General features: G+C 37.9%; 1 protein-coding gene across 1 annotated transcript in view; it reads left to right on the top strand.

Moving 5' to 3' along the window:
- TGFBI (transforming growth factor beta induced) overlaps window positions 1-21756 on the top strand; it is a 52166-nt gene extending 30410 nt beyond the window's left edge. Inside the window, exons 8-17 of the mRNA XM_083351736.1 lie at window positions 429-641; window positions 1822-1959; window positions 3162-3298; window positions 4204-4340; window positions 6477-6607; window positions 13565-13689; window positions 14940-15042; window positions 17030-17109; window positions 18393-18417; window positions 21551-21756. Coding sequence (XP_083207862.1) covers window positions 429-641; window positions 1822-1959; window positions 3162-3298; window positions 4204-4340; window positions 6477-6607; window positions 13565-13689; window positions 14940-15042; window positions 17030-17109; window positions 18393-18417; window positions 21551-21591 — 1130 coding nt within the window. The 3' untranslated portion in view covers window positions 21592-21756. The remainder of the gene's footprint in view (window positions 1-428; window positions 642-1821; window positions 1960-3161; window positions 3299-4203; window positions 4341-6476; window positions 6608-13564; window positions 13690-14939; window positions 15043-17029; window positions 17110-18392; window positions 18418-21550) is intronic.
- The last annotated feature ends 1980 nt before the right edge of the window (window positions 21757-23736 follow it).

Below are 23736 nucleotides of genomic sequence, written 5' to 3'. Positions count from 1 at the left end.
TTGGAACAAGCAACTGATTCCTTCTTGACTGGCTCAGACGAGTAGAACTCCTTCCTTGTCATTAAGTATTGTATTTGCAATTGATTTGCCTGTATGACCAGGCAAGCTGGAGGCTACAAGCATCTCTTTATTGATATGCAAGGAACTAAAATTAGGAGCCCACCTTCCTCAGCCCATCCTCCAGATATAATTGTAGGAGCTGTAGACTCAACTTATCAGGAGGGCATCAAATTAGAGAAAGCTGCAGTGAGCAAGCTGCAAGATTTGATTTAGCTTGACTATTTTGCCTATTCATAGGCAAAAATGTTAAGCATGTCAGCTTGCTGTTGTTTCAAAATACTATTTAATTTTCACTCCGTGGCTTACCAGTCACTAGAAGAGATGTACAAGCTAAAATATTTCGCTTACTGTGTTCTATTTTCCCATAGCACTGCTGAACAACCACATCTTAAAAACAGCTATGTGTGCTGAAGCTATTATTGCCGGTTTATCCATGGAAACCCTAGAGGGTGATATGTTGGAAGTAAGCTGTACTGGCAATCAGCTGACTCTCAATGGAAAGCCCATCATTGCTGACAAGGATATAATGGCCACAAATGGAGTAATACACATGGTCAATGAACTTCTCATCCCAGACTCTGGTAAACTTCCTCCTCCTCCTCCTCCTCCTCCTCCTCCTCCTCCTCCTCCTCCTCCTCCTCCTCCTCCTCCTCCTCCTCCTCCTCCTCCTCCTCCATGGTTTATGGAACTAGTCATCTTTTCCCATTTAAAATGAATGCATGAAATGGGACAATGGAAATTGCACATAGTCCATGCTATAATGTATGCTTCCTTGTTATAAAGATTCTAATCCTTGCATGTTGCCTACACTTTTGAGAATTGTTAAAAAAATGCTAATTACCTTTTAGGCAGAGACAACTATGAAAATTGGCAAGAGACAATCAGGTTAAAACTAGATATTTTCACACTGACAAGGGTTGGGTATGATTAGGAAGATGTTTTAATTCATTTGTGTGTGTGTGTGTGTGTGTGTGTGTGTGTGTCTGTGTGTGTATACTTCTAAAATGAAGTTAAAAATTGGGAAAATATGGAAGGGCAATAATTCTTTTTGTTTAAATGAAGCATGGAAGAAACTAAAAAAGTGAAGAATTTGTTTTTGAATAAGTTTGAAACTGTTTTGATACAAATTTAATTAAGCCTAGATTACATTCATTGAAATCAGTGGAATTAGTCATGACAAAATTAGTCATGGGATTCCTTGAGGGATTCCTTTTTCCAAGAATCTCTACCCACCCAACCAGATCAAGTAGAATGGGCATGCTGCAGATCATGTCAGCCAAAGAGTGTCAGCTGATAGGGACCAAAACCCAAGCTTTTTCCACAGTGAGCCCTGTTCTATGGAATATCTTTCTTAGGGTGGCCCCAACCTTGTTAGTCTTTCATAAGGCCCTAAAAACCTGGCTATGTTCCTGTGCCTAGGGTGCTGAATGTGTGAAGGGCTCTCTTTCCTGGCTGTATTTCTAACTGGCCAAATATCTTGCTCCCACATATCTGGATATTTTTATTATTTTAAAATGTTTTTAGAATCTTTAATTGTAATGTAGTATTTTCTGAATTATAAGATGTCCAGAGTCATAGACTGAGAGAGCAGCTATAAAAATTGAATAAACAGAAAGCAATGCCCTGTTGAATTCACTAAGCATGCTTAAATATGATTAAACGTTTTAGTTTTAACAAGTACAAGTACCTGCTTCTTCATCATATTACTCTGTATAATAATTATGAAATCCATTTTGAAATCTGTTGTTATTTTAATTGAAGCGAAAACTCTGCTGGAGCTGGGTAAGGAATCCGATCTTTCGACATCTATTGACCTTTTTAGACAAGTTGGTCTCGGTTCACATCTTACTGGGAATGAGCATTTGACAGTCCTGGCTCCCATCAATTCTTTCTACAAAGGTTTGTATACTTGAACTCTTATACAGTGGGATCTGTTTGTCATTAGTGCCTCATGTCCAATCAACAAGCTGAAATGGAGGGAGAGGAGGAAAGCCCATCCCGATTCCTATGCCTGGAATTGTGCCTCTGGATGTGCCTTCTGCTTGAATTAACTGCTAAGAATATTTTTTAATTAGTAGGATTGCATTACAAAACAATATCCAATCCTACTCTTTTTTTTGCTGGAATTCAAGATTTATAAAAGTTACACACACACAAACAGACACATTTTCCCCCCTAAAGCTGATTCTTAGCTAGCTAAAACAATGTCACAAATACATAAGACAGTCAAAGTGTTAAACTTAAATTGTAAAGTTTTAAAAGTGACCCAGTGCGCATCTATTATGCTAAAATAGATTGCTGATCAGCTGTCAGAGCAGTGGGGCAGAAAACTGGGGGAAAGAGGATAAAATAGTGTAGACAGCATCCGAAATATCCTCAGCATATAATTATATCATATCAAAGTGGGGTTTAGTGCATGCCAGTAAATGCTTCCAGATGGAGTGGATATGTTCTAAGCTATTGGCATAAACTCTGACCAAATTGTGTAGCATAAAAGTACTATAAGTAAGCAATAAATAAAATAAATTGGCCAGGAGATTGGAGAATGTCAGTTCAACATATCTGGAGGCCATCACAACAGAAAGGCTGATCTGTGAAGTCCCCCAAGTATTTGGGTTTTTATACCACCATCAACATGCTCGCCAAAACCCAGAGTGATTTTTTTTAAATAATGTCTACTTGGTAACAATATAGGAGGAACTGAAAGTAGGTGGGGAGGAGTAGATAGAAAATTGTGAGATTTCTGCTGTGAATAGTCTGAAAAATGCAATGTTCTTCATTGCTTAGAATATCTCAGAAAAGGAGGGAGAGAGAAAGATGGAGGAAATGCTGATGTTGTTTCTATGACCTCTTCTTGCAGAGGCATGCACAGGGTTGGTCAAAATGATGAAAGCACTATTGCAATGTCACAATATATGCCCTTTGGTATGTATGTGCAAAGTCACAAGGGCAGAACTTGCATTGTAGCACTGCTTTTAAAATTTCCCCCCTTTGTCATCTCCTATGGATGCTTCTGTCTGGATGTATTTTAAAATGAAAGTAATTGACTGTCTGCTGATCTGAATGTATGAATAATGGTTTTTGTGTTTTTTTTTCTGCAGATCACAGTCCTTCAGCAAACAGAAATTTGCTTCAAAATCATATAATTAAAGAGCAGCTTTCTTCTAAATACCTTTTCCATGGACAGAAGCTAGAAACTTTGGGTGGCAAAGAACTGAGAGTATTTGTGTACCGCAATGTATGTTTCTCTTTAATAATTTATTTTATTTATTTTTTATTTTATTTTAATTCCATTTATATCCCGCCCTTCTCCAAAGACTCAGGGCAGCTTACAAGCTTAGCAGTAGCCTTCATTCTATGTATATGCCTGCTTATTAGGTCTTTCACACACACCCCAAGTGGCATTATTACAAAGTCAGCTTAATTGCCCCCAATAATCTGGGTCCTCATTTTACCTACCTCGGAAGGATGGAAGGCTGACCGCTAGTTTGATATTTAAGTCATAATATCTTATGATAGTTTTTAAACATATACAGTACCCAACTAAGATATCACTATCTTACTACAGTATGCCTGCAGGCTGCAGATTACAACTTTCACTCAAATATTCTTGGTATCACATATAAAGATATTCCAGGTCTATCTTCTCAATAGTTCTCTAAGATTGGTTGCATCTAAGGATTTTGTAGTAGAGCAAGGATTTGGATATCAACCTTTCTATTCCACCTCCAATAATTTATCTGTTGTAGAAGACACATTCTGTTCCTGATTCAAAAAAGAAGAGCAACTTATTTTTGTCTTTTCTTTTCGCTGGAAAACTTTTTCAAAAAATGTAGAATTGTTCAGCAGAATGCAACTGGGAGCTAATGTATGTCAAGCCTCTTTCTTAAGAGTGGAGACATAATGGATTTCCTTTTGTATTGTTTCTCACTTCACCATTTTCTTCTAGAAGTTTGTGGCTTCTTCACAGCCTATTTTAAAAACCCATAGTGTGGTGCAAGTAGAGGGGGGGATATTTATCTTCATGTATTCATGTGATTTAGATAAGTAATGGGGAGGGGGTTGTTTTTGGTCCTGATTAGGGACCAAACATAGTAAAATGTTGCACATTCCAAATTTATTACGATGCAATCCCTCTTGTAGAATCTCTGCATCGAAAATGCCTGCATTGCTGCTCACGACAAAAGAGGAAGATTTGGCACCTTGTTTGCTATGGACAAGATGCTCAGTCCCCCTACGGGAACTGTTATGGATGTGCTCAAAGCAGATGATCGGTTCAGGTAATAGTTTTACTTCTTACTAATATTGTACAAAGGGACGCGGTGGATCAGTGGGTTAGGACGCTGAGCTTGTTGATCAGATGGCAGTTTGGCGGGTCGAATCCCAAGTGCCGCATAACAGAGTGAGCACCTGTTACTCGTCCCAGCTTCTGCCAACCTAGCAGTTCAAAAGCACATAAAAATGCAAGTAGAAAAATAGGGACCACTACGGTGGGAAGGTAACAGCGTTCCGTGTGCCTTTGGCATCTAGTCATGGCCACATGACCACAGAGTCATCCTCAGACAAGCGCTGGCTCTTCGGCTTTGAAACGGAGATGAGCACTGGCCCCTAGAGTTGGAAACAACTAGCATGCATGTGCAGGGGAACCTTTACCTTTACCTTTAATATTGTACAAGCAGTAGAGTAGGAAAAATCATTTGGCTTCTGTAAGGATTGTTTGGAGATGCTAATTGCTTCTATATTTTAAAACATATACTTATGTTTTGAATATAGGCAGTCCTCCACTTAACCACAGTGCATTTAGTGATCATTCAAAAGTACAGTGGCACTGAAAAAAGTGGACTTATGACCGTTTTTCACACTTGATGACCGTTGTGGCATCCCCATGGTGACGTGATCAAAATCCAGACACGTGGAAACTGACTCATATTTATGACAAATACAGAGTCCCCAGGGTCACGTGATCACCTTTTGCGACCCCTTTGACAAGCAAAGTGAATAGGAAAGCCAGATTCATTTTACAACCGTGTTACTAATTTAACAACTGCAGTGATTTGCTTAACACATTTGCTTAACAAATGTGGCAAGAAAGGTCGTAAAATGGGGCAAAATTTACTCAATAATTGTCTCACTTAGCAATAGAAATTTGGGCTCCATTATGGTCGTAGGTTAAGGACTACCTGTATGTGTTCCTCTTATATATTAAAAAAAAAGAAAAAGCAGGCCACATAAGTTATTTTTAACTGTGTAAGATTAGTGGCTCACCTGATTCATTGTTGTCTCTATTGACTGGTAGTGATGTTCCAAAGTTTCTGAGAGGAATGTTTCATCTCTTCTAATGCACCTAATGCAGTCCTACATGACATTTGTTGTGTTAAAACATTGGCACATACTTATAACCCAGAGTTGTAATCCTTCTCTATTTGAGGATGGATATTTGCAGAAAGATAAACAGTAAGCTTACCAAACCTATTGCTACCTATTAAACATACAAGGTTGTGTCCTATGACAGCAAAGGAAAATAGGATATCTGTGTATGGTTCCTACATCTTCCTATGCCTTGCCTCTTCAAACTGATTAACACAAAGAAGCTTTGACCCTTGAGTTAGCTTTCACAAGTGTGTGTACAAGGGAGGGAAACAGCTGGATAGAAATATGAAATATAGTATAACTCCCCCCTCCCTTTCTCCCTGTTGTCCTATCAGCTGTCCATAGACCTATGCTAAGGGAAGATCCATAGAAGGTGGGGTTCTTAGGGGTTCGTTTTTTGCTTTTTTAAAACTTTGCTTTGTAAAATATGTTTGGTTTTTCAGGTTTACATTCAGCCTTAAAAAACCCTATTTTCACAGTGTTTAGACAGGAAGTCAACCAGTGACATCTTTATGAGCAGTCAAGAAGTCAAGAGAGTGGTCACAACCACACGGTCTAAGAACCATCATTTTTTTATGTACATCAGCATACATAAAAAAAGACAGAACTGATGTTGGAGTCAAAGCTGCTATTTTATTATATATATCTTTTAAACCTTATGTAGACTTCCCTGGAGTTAACCAAGAATGCTCATTGAATCCTTTTTGAATCTCTGACACCTCCAGCAAATTTGCCAGATGCTTTTGTTCTAGCAGTTTGTGAACTGCAAAAGGTAAAAGTCTCTGTAAATCAGTCTTCTCAAAAAAATAAAACAACCAATCTGCAGGGAAGTCTTAGCTTAAAGGTCATTGTTAATTCTCCTTAAGCACTTTGCTCCATTTCAACAATTAATTACAGGTATATGAACTCTGACAATAAAATGAATGAAGAAAAACTTCAAGTAGCAACTGGGGCCACTGCATTGTAGCTGTGATATTTTCTACTGCCTTTGGAAACTTATAATTGTTAACCAAGGATTTCTGTTCTTTTGTGATTTTTTTTTACAGTACCCTAGTGGCTGCCATCCAATCTGCAGGCCTAACTGAAACACTGAATAGGCCAAGATCCTTCACAGTGTTTGCACCGACAAATGAAGCTTTTCAAGCCATGCCTCAGAGGGAGCTGAACAGACTTATGGGTAACTTCTAAGTTCTTATTGATCAATTATATTTATACTACCTATTCTTAGCCTTCTAGTAAACTTCCAATATTTGATTTTCAGCCTCAAAAATGCATACCTTCTCTTTGATATATTAGTAAAAAAAATTGTGTTCAGAAATATTATTAGACTAAAATAATGTAATGGGGGACTTTAACTACCCTGACATCAACTGGGAGACAAACTCTGCACTAAGTGGAAGGCCAAACAGATTCCTGACAAACCTAACAGACAGCTTTGTCACCCAAAAATAGAGAAGGGAATGGGGATTAGCCATTTTGGATCTAATTCTCACTAACAGAGATGAAATGATAAAAGGTGTTGAAGCCACAGGAACCTTGGGAGGAAGTGATCATGCAATATTGGAATTCAACATTATGGAAGCACAAGCAATACAATACAGTCAAACTATAGTCTTGGACTTTAAGAGAGCTAATTTCAATAAAGTTAGAGAGAGCTTGGGAAAGATTCCATGAATGAGAATCCTAAAGGGGAAAACAATTCAAGAAGCTTGGGAAATTTCGAAAAGTGACATAATAAAAACCCAGTCTAGCACAATACCAACAAAGAGGAAAAATAACATCTCTCAAAAGTAACCAACATGGCTGCATAAAAAACTCTCTGATAAATTGAAAGATAAAAAGGACAAGTATAGAAAGTAGAAAGAGGGGCACATAACTAAGTCAGAATAACAGCAAATAGCCCAAGCCTGCAAAGATGAAGTGAGGAAAGCTAAGGCTCAAAATGAACTAAGGCTTGCGACCAAAGTCAAAAATAACAAAAAAAAGCTTCTTTCAACATGTAAAAAACAAGAAAAAAGTGAAGGAAATGATTGGTCCATTAGTGGGTGAAAGTGGCAAGAAGGTGACAAGCAACAGGGAGAAAGCGGAACTATTTAATTCATTTTTTGCATCTGTCTTTAAACAAAGGGAAATAACAGTCCAATCTATCAAAAATAGTGCCATAAAAAACAGAATAGAAACACAAGTTAAGATAGGCAAGAAAATGGTAGCCTAGACGAGTTCAAATCACCAGGACCAGATGGATTACACCCCAAGGTTCTCAAGGAACTGGTAGATGTGATCTCAGAACCACTCAACTATATTTTTCAAAGATCCTGGAACACTGGGGAACTACCAGAGGACTGGAAAAGAGCTGATGTAGTTCCCATTTTCAAAAAAGGAAAAAAAATGGAACCAGGAAATTACAGACCTATCAGCCTGACCTCAATACCTGGGAAGATTCTGGAAAAGATAATCAAACAACAAATCAGCAAGCACCTAGAGGCAAACAAAGTCATTACTAAAAGCCAACATGGGTTTGTCAAAAACAGATCATGCCAGGCAAATCTTATTGCATTCTTTGACCAAGTGACAAAATTAGTGGATCAGAGGAATGCTGTGGATATAATTTACTTGGACTTCAGTAAGGCATTTGATAAAGTAGTTCACAAACTACTACTTAATAAGATAGAAAAATGTGGGTTAGACAGCATCACCACCAGATGGATTCGGAGCTGGCTGACTGGCCATACTCAGCGTGTGGTCCTCAATGGAACCGCATCTACATGGAGGGAAGTGTGTAGTGGGGGTGCCCCAGGGCTCTGTCCTGGGCCCAGTGCTCTTCAACATCTTCATCAAAGATTTGGACAAGGGGATAGATGGGGAACTCATCAAATCTGCAGACGACACCAAGCTGGCAGGAATAGCCAATACTCCAGAAGATAGGCTTAAGATACAGGATGATCTGGACAGACTTGAACACTGGGCGCTATCTAACAAAATGAAATTCAATGGTGAAAAAAGTAAGGTTCTGCATTTAGGCAAGAAAAACCAAATGTACAGGTATAGTATAGGGGGTAACTTGCTCAATAGTAGTAACAGTCAGAGCCCTGATTGTTTGCTTAGAGAGAGAGAGAGAGAGAGAGAGAGAGAGAGAGAGAGAGAGAGAGAGAGAGAGAGAGAGAGGGAGGGAGGGAGGGAGGGAAGGAAGGAAGGAAGGAAGACAACTGTGAGAGGGATTTCGGACTCCTAGTGAACAATCACTTAAATATGAGCCAGCAGTGTGCTGCAGCTGCCAAAAAAGCCAACACAGTGCTAGACTGCATTAACAGAGGGATAGAATCAAGATCACATGAAATATTAATACCACTTTACAATGCCTTGGTAAGGCCACACTTGGAATACTGCATCCAGTTTTGGTCACCACGATGTAAAAAAGATGTTGAGACTCTGGAAAGAGTACAGAGAAGAGTAACAAAGATGATTAGAGGTCTGGAGGCTAAAACATATAAAGAACGGCGGCTGGAATTGGGTATGTCTAGTTTAATGAAGAGAAGGACGAGGGGTGACATGATAGCAGTGTTCTAATATCTCAGGGGCTGCCACATAGAAGAGGGAGTCAAGCTATTCTCCAAAGCAGAGAGGACAAGGGAGGACAAGAAGTAATGGATGGAAACTAATGAAGGAGAGAAGCAACCTAGAACTAAGGAGAAATTTCCTGACAGTTAGAACAATTAACCAGTGGAACAACCTGCCTCCAGAAGCTGTGAATGCTCCAACACTGGAAGTTTTTAAGAAGAGACTGGACAGCCATTTGTCTGAAATGGTATAGGGTTTCCTGCCTGTGCAGGGGGTTGGACTAGATGACCTCCAAGGTCCCTTCCAACTTTACTACTATAATTATTATTTTAAAACATGGACTGAGGGTTTTACAAGTTAAGGTACTCTATTACTCTTTGTTGCATTAGTATTTATTTAAAATTCTAAAATCTGATGTATTTTTCCTTCTTCACGTAAGAAGGAAAATAATTCAACTGAAGTTATATTTTTACTATTACTCATGAATATATCTAGTAACATTTTCCTGCAACAGAGCCAGATCCATTAATAGAATTGATTCACCTGCTGAAGCATAGACTATATGTGCATATACTGATTGTGAAGGGACGCGGTGGCTCAGTGGGTTAGGACGCTGAGCTTGTCGATCGGAAGGTCGGCAGTTTGGCGGGTCGAATCCCGAGTGCCGCGTAGCAGAGTGAGTGCCTGTTACTCGTCCCAGCTTCTGCCAACCTAGCAGTTCGAAAGCACGTAAAAATGCAAGTAGAAAAATAGGGACCACTACGGTGGGAAGGTAACAGCATTCCGTGCGCCTTTGGCGTGTAGTCATGCCAGCCACATGACCACGGAGACGTCCTCGGACAAGTGCTGGCTCTTCGGCTTTGAAACGGAGATGAGCACCGGCCCCTAGAGTCGGAAACGACTAGCACGCATGTGCGGGGGAACCTTTACCTTTACCTTTTTTTACTGATTGTGAAATCATCCTAAATTCCAGTCACAATTCATACAGTATATTTTCTAGTAATAATATGATCAAAAACATATAAGTTCAATATAGTAACATACCTATTAGCTGAAATGGTCACTTGAAAATAATATGAAGACATATTAGGAAATGACATATGAATATTTGTCATTTTTGTGCAAATAATGAAGCATTCAGACTGGTGCAGTGAAATCTTATTATGGCTTTGAAATAATATGAATGTATATTTTATTTATTGAAACTAGTTTTGAGACATTGTAGTGAAGCAGACATCTACTTATGAGCGCTGACTATCCCTTATACTGTAAGTTCTTACAGCAGCATTCTGCACATTTGTTCTATTGTTTAAAAATACTTTATATTTGATTGGCAGCTACTATAAGCAGTTGTGATGCTGAAACATCCCAGAACAGTCAAAATGTTCTTGTGTTTTCTAAGCAAATGTTTAGTTTACTCTTTCTGAAAGTGATCAGTCATAGATAGGAAAATACAGAAGACAAACAGACTTATGTAAGAGGAGGAAAAGTTATAGTGACCGTTTGATGTAATAATGGCACTGAAAAAAGTGACTTATGATATTTTTCACACTCACTACCATTGCAACATCCCCCATTATCACATGATCAAAATTCAAATGCTTGGCAGCTGACTCATTCTGACAAGCAAAGTCAACGGGGGAAGCCAGAGTCACTTAACAACCAGTTTATAACTTAACAATTGCAGTGATTCACTTAACAACTGTGGCATTAAAGGTTGCAAAATAGGGCAAATTTCACTTAACAACTGTCTCACTTAGCAACAGAAAGTTTGGACTCAGTTGCGATTGTGAGGATTACCTATATAATTCCAAGATAAGAGCAGTGATCAAATTACCTATACATTCAGTTAGGCTTCATTCTCAGCTGTGGACAGCAAAATTCTGTGAAATAAGCTGGTCCATATAATTGCAAATTTCTGATTGGCCATGTGGTACTTTGAGAGGAGCTGGGGCCACTGGATTTTGATTGGCTTGTATGGCTTGAATCAAACAATCTGATAATCATAGCTAAACATATTAGCAATGTAAATGTGATATAGATGGTTTTGTAAAATAACTACCTCTTATTGCTTCTGTACCTCAAGATCTTAACATTGTATCTTCAGGAAGAAGATACTTGAAAGGTTGATACTTAACAGAATTGGACAGAAAATTAACGAACAAATACCGATTGAACAGGCTGGGTTTAGATCTTATTGGAGCTGTGCCGATCAAGTCCTTAGTCTTACTAGTCACATTGAAAGCAGCTATCAGAATAAATTTAAAACATCTGTTATATTTGTGGATCTCACAGCAGCATATGATACAGTGTGGAGGGATGGTCTATTAAGCAAATTCCTCCACACTGTCCCTTGTAGTACCATGGGCCGCCTAATAAATAACATACTCTCAGCAAGGACCTTTCAAGTCATCATGGGCAATAAAATTAGTAAGCAAAGACATCTGAATAATGGACTCCCTCAGGGCTCTGTATTGGCCCCATCCTTATTCAACTTATATATTTCCAATATACCACCCACGCTATCAACAAAGTTCTCTTACGCTGATGACTTGGCATTAGCATATAGCCACAAGGACATCGAAGTTACAGAAGGTGTACTTACAGCTGACCTTACAACTCTGAGCACATACTTCCACCAATGGAGGTTAATCCCAAGCGTAAGTAAGACAGTCACATCATGTTTCCACCTTAATAATAAACTGGCAAAAGAGAACTCAATGTATACCTAAATAACAAATTGCTCCCATATGAGGCAATTCCAAAATATCTGGGGGTCACCTTAGACAGGACCCTGTCTTTTAAAAAACATATTCAGAATATGGCTGCCAAGGTTAACAGCAGAAACAACATTCTGCAAAAACTATGCGGAACAACTTGGGGAGCTTCAGCTCCAACTCTTCGATGCGCAGCCCTTGGGCTTTGCTACTCTGTAGCGGAATACTGCGCACCTGTATGGATAAACAGCTCACATACAAGACTTGTTGATGTTCAACTCAACCATACGATGAGATTAATTACTGGGTGCATAAAATCTACACCTATTCACTGGCTACCAGTTCTTAGCCACATACTTCCCCCGCACTTATGACGACAAGAAGCTCTCATTCAGGAGTATAGTAAGATCCTGCTAAACTCCTCTCTACCCATTCATGCCTATACCTCTGATCTCTTAAGATGTCGATTAAAGTCAAGAAATCCACCACTCCTCACAGCGCTTAAGCTGCTGGCCGAACATCAGAGCACTATACAAAAGTGGATGGAAGCATGGAGTAGCTATACCTCCCAAGATATTTCTGAGCATATTAATCCTAATAGTATACCTCCAGGATTTAATCTACCCCGACACATATGGGTGACATACAATAGAATTAGAACGACTCATGGGGTGTGTGCTGATTCTCTGTATAAATGGGGAAAGACACCTTCAGCACAATGTGATTGCAGGGCTCCCCGACAGACTATCCAACATATAGTGAGGGAATGCACTAACAGAAGATACCCAGGAGATTTTAAGGACTTCCTCTGCATAACAACAGCAGCTACTGACTGTATCTCCAAACTCAACATTAAACTCTGAAATGTTATTTCTGTTTTCCTCTTAGGTTTTATAATTGCTTCTATTTTTTAAAAAAATTGTTTTAACTGTTCTAACTTGTAAATATGAAGTGCTTTTAATTCTGTGTGTGATCAGCCATACGCTAAATAAATAAATAAATAAATCTTCAGGAAAGCTAAACCATTATTATCCTCCTCAAATTCACAGTGTCCAGATAATTCAGTAATTATACATTTTCAGTCATTACTTCTGAGCCCAACATTTTGTCAAGAGATCAAAGATCTCTTTCATGCTAAATATAGTTCCATGTTTACCAGTCTTTTGGTCAGGGGGAATGAATTATATATTTTTTAGACTTTATCAACTTCTATTTGAGATTCAGTTTTACCTTTTCAAAAAAAAAAGGGTTGCTCTCAATCTTCCAGTTGTTTTTTGGCCACATTTAGAAGCTTTTGCCAGAAAGCTATTTTATACACTAGATGTAAGGAGTCAGTGTCAATATGTGTGGCTCTTCTCTTTTATTTAAGAAATATGGAAAGAACAGGAAATAGCAGCCAGGTATGTCAATGTGACAGAAACAAAATGGCAAGGCAGCTGTTTCGCCAAGCCAGCATCTGATCTAAAAGGAGAGCCCAATTTGGCCTCTTTTATAGGTTTCCCAAAATTCAAGTCTTTTTGTACTTTTTGAGCTAACCTGAAGAAATGTGTTTTTTTCTGTTTGGGGCACAGTATCCCTCCTGCTGTTGCACAAACTGCTCCAGCTGCAGAGTGTGAAACACTTTATTAGGTCGAAGGAGTTGCTATGGTTGTCTAGGCTAGGGGAATCTTGATAGGAATACTAGATGAGGAAACAGCTGCTTAGTTTAATGTAAAGGGAACACTTTTAATATTTTTTTCTCCTTATGAACACTGCCAGCATGACATTGTGTTTTCTTTCTTAGATACCATGGAACATGGGAAATAAGCTGTAATCCTGAAATATTATTGGTCTCCTCTTCCCTTTCCTTCCTGTCCTAGGTAATGCAAAAGAACTTGCCAACATCCTGAAGTACCACATTGGGGATGAAATTTTAGTGAGTGGAGCAGTTGGTGCTGTTATAAGAATCAAGTCTCTGCAGGGTGATAAACTGGAAGTCAGCTCTGTAAGTTTATGGCCTCTCCCTCCCTTTTTTTTTTTAAAAAAAGATTTTTTTATGGTAGCTCAATCTGCCCTAATGCAGTTTAAAGAACAGCTACTAAATTTATATCATCTTAATTTTTTTTTAAAAAAAGGCCATCAGGATTTAGCAGATTGGAGGTTGCCAGATGGAGCCTCAAGAAATAAAACTATTAAAGTCTAAAGTTGGGGGAAAATCTGTTTTCTTTCCCAGTGAACGTTGTCTTTATTACTGAAGATTAGTGTTGATTTTCCCTTCCACTGTTCTCATTCTTCCTGTCACGTAGTCTCAAAGCAAGTCCTGCTGGATGGTTGGGAATGACAACTATTTTTTATATTGTGTTAGTTACTTAACAAGGTTTAGACAAACTTTTATTTGTATGTTATGGAGAATGGCACTAAAATAAGATTCTCCTACATAGTTTCAGATAATTGAGTTTTAGTGCTACTGATCTAAAGACATTAAACAGCTCTGTCCTTTTTAATGTATTTTTTGTAAATTCTGTGTTTGAGAAAGAGTAGTTCAACAATAAAAACCCACAGCCCAATCCAGGTGTGTGTGTCTCTCTGTGTGTGTGTGCGTGGGCATACACACTATACAAACACTAATTACTCCATTTCTCACTTCAGGCCAGGGCTACAGAATGGGTTTATACTGGTGTGGCAAAGCAGAACTTTTCTTAAGACAGTATTATTACTATATTTTACCTTACCTTTCCCTTTAGAGCTCAAGGCAAAACCAGTGATAAGAGATTGTGATTGAGAGGTCCTTGGTTTCTCTGACTTGGCTGTTTTCTTGCAGACATTTCATTACCCAAACCAGGTAACATCACTAGTACACTGACAGGTAGATTGAAACATCTGCTAGAAAACAGTGAAGCTATCGGTAGATTGTGATTGGCCCAGAATCACCCAAAGAGCTCAGTCACTGAGTACCTATTTCCGGCCAAGTTTCCATAGCCCCACCCAGCATCTGTGCAAAGAAAAAGATGTATATCACTGACACTCTACTTCTTTGAAACAGCCTATTCCAGCTTTTATTTGTGAGACTAAAATATCCGAAACCAGTCAATAGCACAAGCAACCTTATTTTTTAAAAAAACCAAAAACAAAAAACTGCCCATATGAATATTAGACTCTTTCTTATATATTACATTAGATTTTTGCAAATGTGTCATCTGTCATTTCAATTCTTCATACTTTTTTGACACTTTATCTCTACTTTTTCTGCTTCAGAGAAACCACATAATAAACGTCAACAAGATGCCTGTTGCCGAAGCTGATATTATGGCCACCAATGGTGTGATTTATGCAGTAAATAGTATCTTACAATCCCCAGGTAGGTCAGCTTGAGTTCAAGCAGAACATATTTTCCCCTAGATTTGCTTCTCTTTCCTGAGTAGTTAAAGTCACGCTATTATTATGGAACACCAGTGAATTCCTATGTAGAAAGGAAGTTCATTTCCTGCACAGAAGGAAACAAGCAGGTGATCCTCATCTTCCAGAGAACCATTAGCACTTCTGTTGTTGTTTTTTTTTAAAGGCATGCAAACAAAGCATACACATTTTAAAGTGTGTGCTGGTTTTCTCGGAGCAAGATAACAAATAACTTCTTTGTGCTTTGGGAGGAAAAAGGGAAAGCGGGTTCACAAAATATGGTGAATCATTTCCTTTGACAACAATTGTACATTCTTCCATGGATGCGCAGAGGTATCCTCCAGGTCAGTAGTGGATGAGGATGCCTACTTTTTTGTATTGGTCTCTGTGGAGGGTACATATGGTGGAATGTGGACAGGGTTCTGTCTGCTTCTTGGAATCTCTTTCATGGGGATCAGAAGAACATATTTAGGAGGAAAAAAATGATTCTACATATAGTTCAGAAATCATTTACTTTTTCCATTCAACATTTGGCACTGGCAAAAGTAAAATATGCCAAAATCAAACTGGCAATTCACAATAACATCCTTACACGTGGAATTCTGTCTCTGCTGTCACACGTTGAGTGGTAAGATTGAGACTAGTATAAGGGTTTCAAACTTAAGATGCTCATGAGCCCAGAATCCCACACAGAAGTTGCTCAGAGGCTACATCCAAAAAGCACAATCAAGTATAGGGGAACTTTTTCTTAACCCCAGTGAACTGCAAAATAACAGCTGAAGAGTGCTCTAAAACTATTTGAATGGAACTATGATCACAGGATGTATACAAAAGTTTACAAGCAAGCAAGTGATTTGCTCAAGTTGGTTACATACATCATCTGCATCCCTTCCTGTAACCTTATTTGGAACAAAGAATCTTGCCAGACAGAAATTAGTTGATTGGGGGGGGGGGAAGAGCAACCTTGCCTTTGATCAGGAACCTTGCCTTTTACACAAAGCAATTCCATGCAGCTTATTGGTGATTCTCCTCCCTCCCAAGGCATTTTTATACACTATCTGTTTTCATAATGGCCTTTAGCAAACTCTTGAAAGCTTGAAAGCTCTCTCCTCGACTTGTAGCTTATTCTATTTGAATTCTAATATGGCTTTAGTTTTGTACCTCTGCTGATTTGTGGAGAGGGGCATGGAGAGGGCCAACAAAAAGATCAGGGCTTAACTTCTAAATAATATCATTTGCTATTCAAACTCTAATGTTACTCTTATCTACTTTATGACAATCCCTTTTCCTGCTCTCAAAGCTGCCAGCTCCTTTTGATACTCTTTCAAGCTGGAGAGTACAGCTGCAAACCTTCCATTTGGTTGAAAAGGTAGACTAAAAAATCCAAATTCTTGAACAGAGCGATTTATGTTCACTAATGAAAATCAACTCTGTGATATTGGGATTACAACTTTCTGCAGCCAGCAAGCTGACACTAAAGGAATTGTAGCTTCCTCTGAAGGATAGGCATCAGGTTAGGAAATAGCTATCTGCCTTTTCTATCTGTCCCAAATCAGCAGGATACATCTGGATAAGACTTCCAGCTGAAACCCTGGGAACAAGTTGTTATTATGGTAGGCCTTGCTGAGTGGATTAGTGACTGACTCAGAAATACTATTAAAAGGCGGACATCAGGGTGCAGCTATTATGTAGTCTGTAATCTATTATGGACAATTTGGGTGTTTGCTTACCCGGACAAGGTACTGATCCAGCAGCATTGTTGAAAATTTTGTGCCTGGATTCCATTAATTTTATTGTAAAAGATAGGTATTGGTCTACATTGCACATTGCGCAAATACCAAATAAAAACGTTAAAATAATAAAATAAAATAAAATAAAACAGTGTTTTGATCTGTAAATTAGAGAATAGTTCTTTTTTCACTAAATATGTTTGAATGTTGTCTCTTCAGCTTCTAGGCATAATGAAAGAAGTGATCAACCTGCAGATCCTTCTCTGGAAATCTTCAAGCATGCTTCTGCATTATCCAAGGTACATATAATAAATACTTAAATCACCATATACAGTAGCCATTTTTATAAAATTGTCATTTGATGTTATGGTTAATTGATCAAGGCATATTTTTCGATAAAACCAATAAATGCAATTCCCTCAAACCCCCCCCCCACACACACACATATGCATTTTGAAGGAGTCAGAGACAGTTATGCAAAATTCAGATAAAGTTTTAATCTTTGCGCACACAGAAAATTAGGCTGGAAAGGATTGCCTGAACAGGCTCAACATTTATAATTACAACAGGATTTATTTATTTATTTATTTATTTATTTATTTATTTATTTATTTATTTATTTATTTATTTATTTATTTATTTTTTCCCCTTTATTATTTTTCTTCAACATAGCTAAATGCTCCTTTCTCCTTTTGTTTTCCCCACCAGAACAACCCTATAAAGTAGGCTGAGCTGATAGAGAGTGATTGGCCCTAAGTCATCCAATCATCTTTCATGCTTAAGCTATAGCCTGGTACCTATCTGCTTTAGCCTTTATCTACAATCTCAGTCTTATACTTGTAAGGGAACTGCTTCCTTAGATCAGAATGTTACTTAGCCTGTTGAGGAAACCATCCAGCCCATTTGTCGCTTTTGCTAGATTTATATCTTGCTTTTCACAGGCTATATAATGCTTTCTCCTCCTGTCTTCCTCATGAGATGTGAGCTGGGCTGAGAGAGATAGCTTCTATTGCCCCCCCACCCACGCAACATTGGAGGGCTGAGGCTGAGAGGAAGGATTTCTGCCGAGTTAAGCTTTTGTAGTGCCCAGCTCGGCCTTGGGCAATCAGATTGATTGGTCCGCTTCCTGCCCTCCAGAAGGCAGTTAAGCCAAATTCTTCAGAGTGCTTTGCTACTTGAAGAATATTACAGGAACTGGTTTTAGAGATAGCCTGCATGCTTTTAATTGCTTTATTATATACTGATTACTAACTGTGCCACGGATGTTTTATGTTAGTACACTTCTGAAAATTGTTGGATTATAGCAGGCTAAAATTTCAATTAAATATTTTCCAACCCTACTTGCAAGGGCTACGGAGCCTGTGATCCAAAATATCCCCCTGGATGCTCTGTTCTTCCGCAAGGCTTCTTTTCCAGTGGAAGCTCTGTGTAGCTCAGAGCTAACAGTCTAAAATTGCTTTGGACTTGAGTGAAGAAGAGAACAAGAAATGATGTCTTTGAAAGGCACACAGATTCCGCCTGACATTCTGTGGGTTTTGACCACTTTTTCCTCACTGATGTTTTTCTCTTTTGTTCCTGACAGATTTCGCTAAGGGATGCTCGGCTTGGTACGTGACATATTCTGGCTTCTTTAAATGTACCTTTATAATATGAGATAAGATTATGGACTTTCTACTTGGAAATACAAGCACAGGCATCCCCAGGCAAATGAAAAAAAAACCCTCTATGTTTTTGAAGTGAAAAAACAAAATGAAACGAAAACATTTGGATATAATGGGAGTCAACACACATTTTATTTTATTTTTTTTTAACTAATCACAGTTTGTACTAAACTAATTTGTACAATCACCTATACTTACAGGCATTCTAACTATCATTAAGCCTGAAATTTTCTAAAAAATGAGTGGAATGGGTCTTGGCTCACAAGCCTCTGAGAAACACCATGTTAGGAGGTTGCTATCTCTGCATCAGCATAAATCCTTTTGTACATCATCAGGGCACTCACCACACCCTCATTAGATTGAGATACACAATAATTTCTAAGACATATTGGTAAATTGTAGCCCAAAGTTCAGCTCTATTTATAAAGTGTATATAGGAAGGAAGGGGCACTGACTGATATGACTTTATATTTCAGTTTATAAGTTGATTGAAAATAAGATAATGAATGGATGCCTAAGCAAAATAATAACTCTATCAGAGCTAAATAGTCTCAAATTCATGTGCTCGGAAACATAATTAGAAGGGTGCTATTTTACCCAATTTATGATCTTGCCAGAGGCATTCACCTAGCCATTGTGAAGATAGAAGCTGAGCTAAATACACCTTCAGTCTGGTTCAACATGGATCTTCTTTACAGTCTTGCATAATCTTTACACACAAAGGATACACACATACTTTTGCCCCTGGTGCAGTCAGCAAGAAGTGAAATTGTTAAGACTCTCTACATTAGCTTGTGTTATGTAGTTTTGCTTTAAGAAGCCAATACACTATTCTCTTTTTTGTCAAATACAATTTGTCAAATATAACCAAGGGAAGATGAGGCAAAGACCTGTCATGATCACTCTGGCATGAATATCTGAGCTAACTTGCAAATGATTGTAGTGTGCCAAGACAGCAGATATACAGTAGAGTGTATTACCCAAGTTTCAAAATAGTTGTCATAATTTATGAAAATAGACGTTTATGGTTTAAGTATTATTATTATTATTTTTAATCCCATTTATATCCTGCCCTTCTCTGAAGACTCAGGGCGGCTTACAATTTAAAGCACAAATCAATGTGCTTAGCACATTTCTCTCTCACCTCCAGCAATTAGCTCAATGTTGCATAACCTGACAGGTTTTCATCCACTGCTGTTTCCAAAATCCTGCTGTGATTAATTAGACAGCATCTGATGAAAGAATAAAAGGATTACCAATAAAATTTGAATCCATGATCTTCAGTGAAAGAATGAAAATAACTGCCTGAGGCCAAATATATCTATAAATTAATTGCCTATATGAATCATTAGTCTTAATCTTCATTGTCATTCAGTGATGAGATTCTCCCTATCCATACTCTTACCAAATTTGTTTCTTTTGTCTGCCAGAACCTAAGAGTAAACTTGATTTAGTGATGCACTGGAATGAAAGGGTAGAATTGTTAAATGGCAAAATGTATTATGTTTTTTCAGACTATGGCTATTTGAAACCTTTCTTAAACTATTATTTGGAAGAGTTTAGCAGTCTTCAGTCTCCTCAAAATTCTGTTAAATCAGAAACACAATACAACCATAAAATGATATTAGTTAAGCTAATATAGTGCTCTTCTTAAAGGACTCTTTGCCTTTCTCTCTCTCTTTCTCTCTCTCTCTCTCTCTCACACACACACACAAACACACACACACACACAAACACACACACACATACACACAGAAAATGTCTTCCCCCTGCCTGCAAGGACACAGAAGATGGATTGGACAGCAGCCTTCACAGGCAGCATAGAGGACAATAGCCTTTCTTGGAAACCCCTTTTCTGTTTCCCAAGCATCAATAAACAAACTTTCAGTAAACAAATAAAAGCTATATTATTTTAGCAAAGCTTCCATTGCTCTTATCATACCCATTGACTTGATAACTTGTTCTGTAACGTTGTTTTGCTGAATTTAGACATCACCCAGAGTCTTGGAATTGGGGCAGGTTATAAATACTATCAGTAATTAAATAAAATAAATGTCCTAGTTTGAGTATACTACCACTTTCATATTATTGTGACATTGTTATTTAAAAATCTGTTTAAAACCACCACATCAAGGAAACCAGCTCCAAACTCATTTAGATTTTTTAAAAAAAACATATATTTCCCCCACTTGCAATCTGTAGGGAGTATAATCGATTCTGTTATTTTATTTCTTCCTAATTCTAAACCTGATCTAAGATGTTGATCAGTGAACATTCTGTTGATCACTGGAGATCATTATAGCTGAATAGTTTTACAAATAAATAGACTGTAAGCAAACTAGACTAAAAGAAAACAAATTATTGCAAGCTTACAACTGCCATATTCCACAACTTCTTCAAGGTAGTCCAGACAAGGAAACTCAACTTATAAATGCTAATACTATTTTTATTATAAGGTTATAGTAACAGAATTTTGTAAGTCTGACTGTACTTCCCTCCCTGCCTTTTACATTCCAGATAGCTGGGCTGGGAGACAATCCTTTCTAAGATGCTTATTCTACCCTCAGCTTTCCTTTTCACTCAGGCTGTTGCCTAGGCTTAGGGCAATTCCTCTTCTCTCCCTCAAAGTTATCCCCATAGCCCATTACATGGTCTTAACAGTATAGTCTACGGTTAGAGAATTTATTCATTTATTTATTTATTTTTGGGACTTATATGCCGCCCTATCTCCCGAAGGACTCAGGGCAGCTAACAACAATAAAAAACAACAGTACAAAAATTAAAAAAGAATTAAATAACAGCCCCAAAATAAATTAACTACACAGTTAAAAATTTAAAAATTAAAACATATTTTAAAACCCATCATCAATCCAAGTCAGCCTGATGGAAGAGAAAAGTTTTGAGGTCGCGGCGGAATTATAGGAGTTCTGGTCTATTGCATCTGAAGTATCAGTTTGCCTGGAAAAGAGGCAATACCTGAATACTGATTTTAATTTTAGTGCAAATTTCTGTGCAGAGATCAAATAACATGACTTGTGTTTTAAAGCTGGTTCTGTTTTTTTCCCTCTTTTTTCCCCAGCTCCTGTGTATTCCAGATTGTTAGCCAGGATGAAACAGTAAAGTGACAGCAAATCTACAGGTCAAGCACAATCAAGGATTCTGTTGACTTTTAGTGTGGAAAGCAAAGCCTAAATGTAAACAGAACCAAACACCATCATGTAGGTGGAATTTATCTTAATGCAGAGGTTATCTTCTTTTTGAAGTAAAACAAAAAGAAAAGAAAAGCCATTTTGCCAGACACAGCCAGATACACCCATCACTTAATAAGATTACTTTGTCCTGAATAGTAGCTGATAATTTAGGAAACATCTATTCCAAAATTATTTAGGTCAGATGAGCTTAAGCAAAAAAAACAACAACAACAACCCAATCCTCTAGTATTTGTAGGTGCTATCAAGAAGAGAAACAGGTGTGATATGCTAAGCTCACCCATTCAACTGTTTTTCTCAATGCCTTCTACTTCACTGGACAAAAATTGTCCTGGTTCTCAAAGGAACAGCTTTCTTACATATTCTGATGGAACTTCTTAGCTAGTGTCAGTGCCTTAGATCTTATGTATATAACCCTGCTCTGTTCCAGTGAATAGGTTTCTTCCATAAATTATTTTTTCAGTGGATTCTATGATTTATTTGGACTTTAGCTGCAGAAAATGAAGACATTGAGCACTCTTAGTCTAAATAATCCTCAGGTTGGCTTCCATTTTGTTTTTCTATATTCTGTCTGTAGACAAAATGGCAATCCCTTAAATTAAACTTTCATATTCATTTCTAAAACAATTGCTAGAGCTCAGAAGGCTAAACTATTTTTATGTTCTCAAGTCCAATGGGATGAATGGTCAATTTTTTGTAAGGTTCTAACAATAGGATTTTGCTTCTATATAGTTTTGTCAAGGAATATGTTTGGATAGAATCAGAGAGCCATTCATGTACATATACTGTATACTGGCAGAATCATTAGTTTCTCTTTACATATTAGGAATCTTTAAATTGTAATGCTCTTTTTAAAATTGCACTCTTTTTTTAAAAAAAATACTGTAGAATAAACTCTGGATTTAAGAAATCTATCTCTTATTTCTGATTTGAGGTTCACAATCCGCACATCCCTACAATATGACTTTTCTCATAGGTGCCTGGAGAGGGGAGGGGAAGCAAGAGGGAAAAATGACAGAATGTGCATTATGACATGATGATACACAACTCAGGCGTTTCATCGTACTTGTCTTACACACATTTGATAAAAGCTTTGCCACTGACTATGGTAGAGGATGCCAATTACCTCTTTTGTGCTGCTCAAGGGATCGTATGACTTTTCAGCTCTAGATATATTTTGAAAATGAAGCCTGAAACTTTGGGATGATAATCATATCTATTATGTATTGGGCTCAATTGTAGCACCACGTGGTTAGCTGGGGCAGCTAACGGCTCTCCAGCAACCCAGACTCCAGGTCTCCAGTCCTGCTATTGGCTGCCCCTAGGTGGCAATGGGCTACTTTAAATCTATTGGCTGCCGCCTAGGGGCCAGGCTATAAATTGCTGCAAGCTGCAGCACTATTCTCAGTTCAGATCCTGCAAGCAATAAACCATGAGTTCTGCTGAAATCACTTGCCTCGTCTTCTTTCCTGCGGGAAGAACCCGATACATTATAATATCCTTTTCTTCTCAACTGCAATAACTTGGAATTACATTTGTATATACATATTTTAAGCAAAGTAAAATTGAATTTTGTCAATTGAATGTGGCTCTGTAAGTGACAATCCAAGTCTGGGTTTCTTTTTGTTCTTTCATTGCGTGCCATCTCCAGATCTAGGTTTTTATTTATTTATTTATTTATTTTTAAACTTTTTTAAAGTTTAGAATTCAAAAGGCTTTTGCAATGTCATAGGAAGGGCTGCTGTCAAAAGCCACTTGGATAGGTACAAGGTATTGCATATGCAGACATGAGCTTCCTGAAATATGATGTGATCTGCTTATATGATAACCATAAGCAAGTACATTAGCAAGAATCTGAGGTTTTGAACTTCTTCCCTGGGCTTTGAAAATCTTCCATGCAATTCCGGATTTCAACTTTTTTTTTAAAAAAAACTTCATTGTTGATATTAGGGAATTTTTAGCGCTCTCTGAGCTCGGTTGTTTGCTTGCAGACAACCAAGTAACATAATCAGTGCAAGCAAAACAACTGAGCTCAGAGATCACCAAGGACTCCATA

Source organism: Vipera ursinii (assembly GCF_947247035.1).
Source record: "Vipera ursinii genome assembly, chromosome: 2".
NCBI lineage: Eukaryota > Metazoa > Chordata > Lepidosauria > Squamata > Viperidae > Vipera > Vipera ursinii.
Note: the sequence above shows the minus strand (reverse complement) of the source record. Positions and strands in the feature narration are given on the sequence as shown.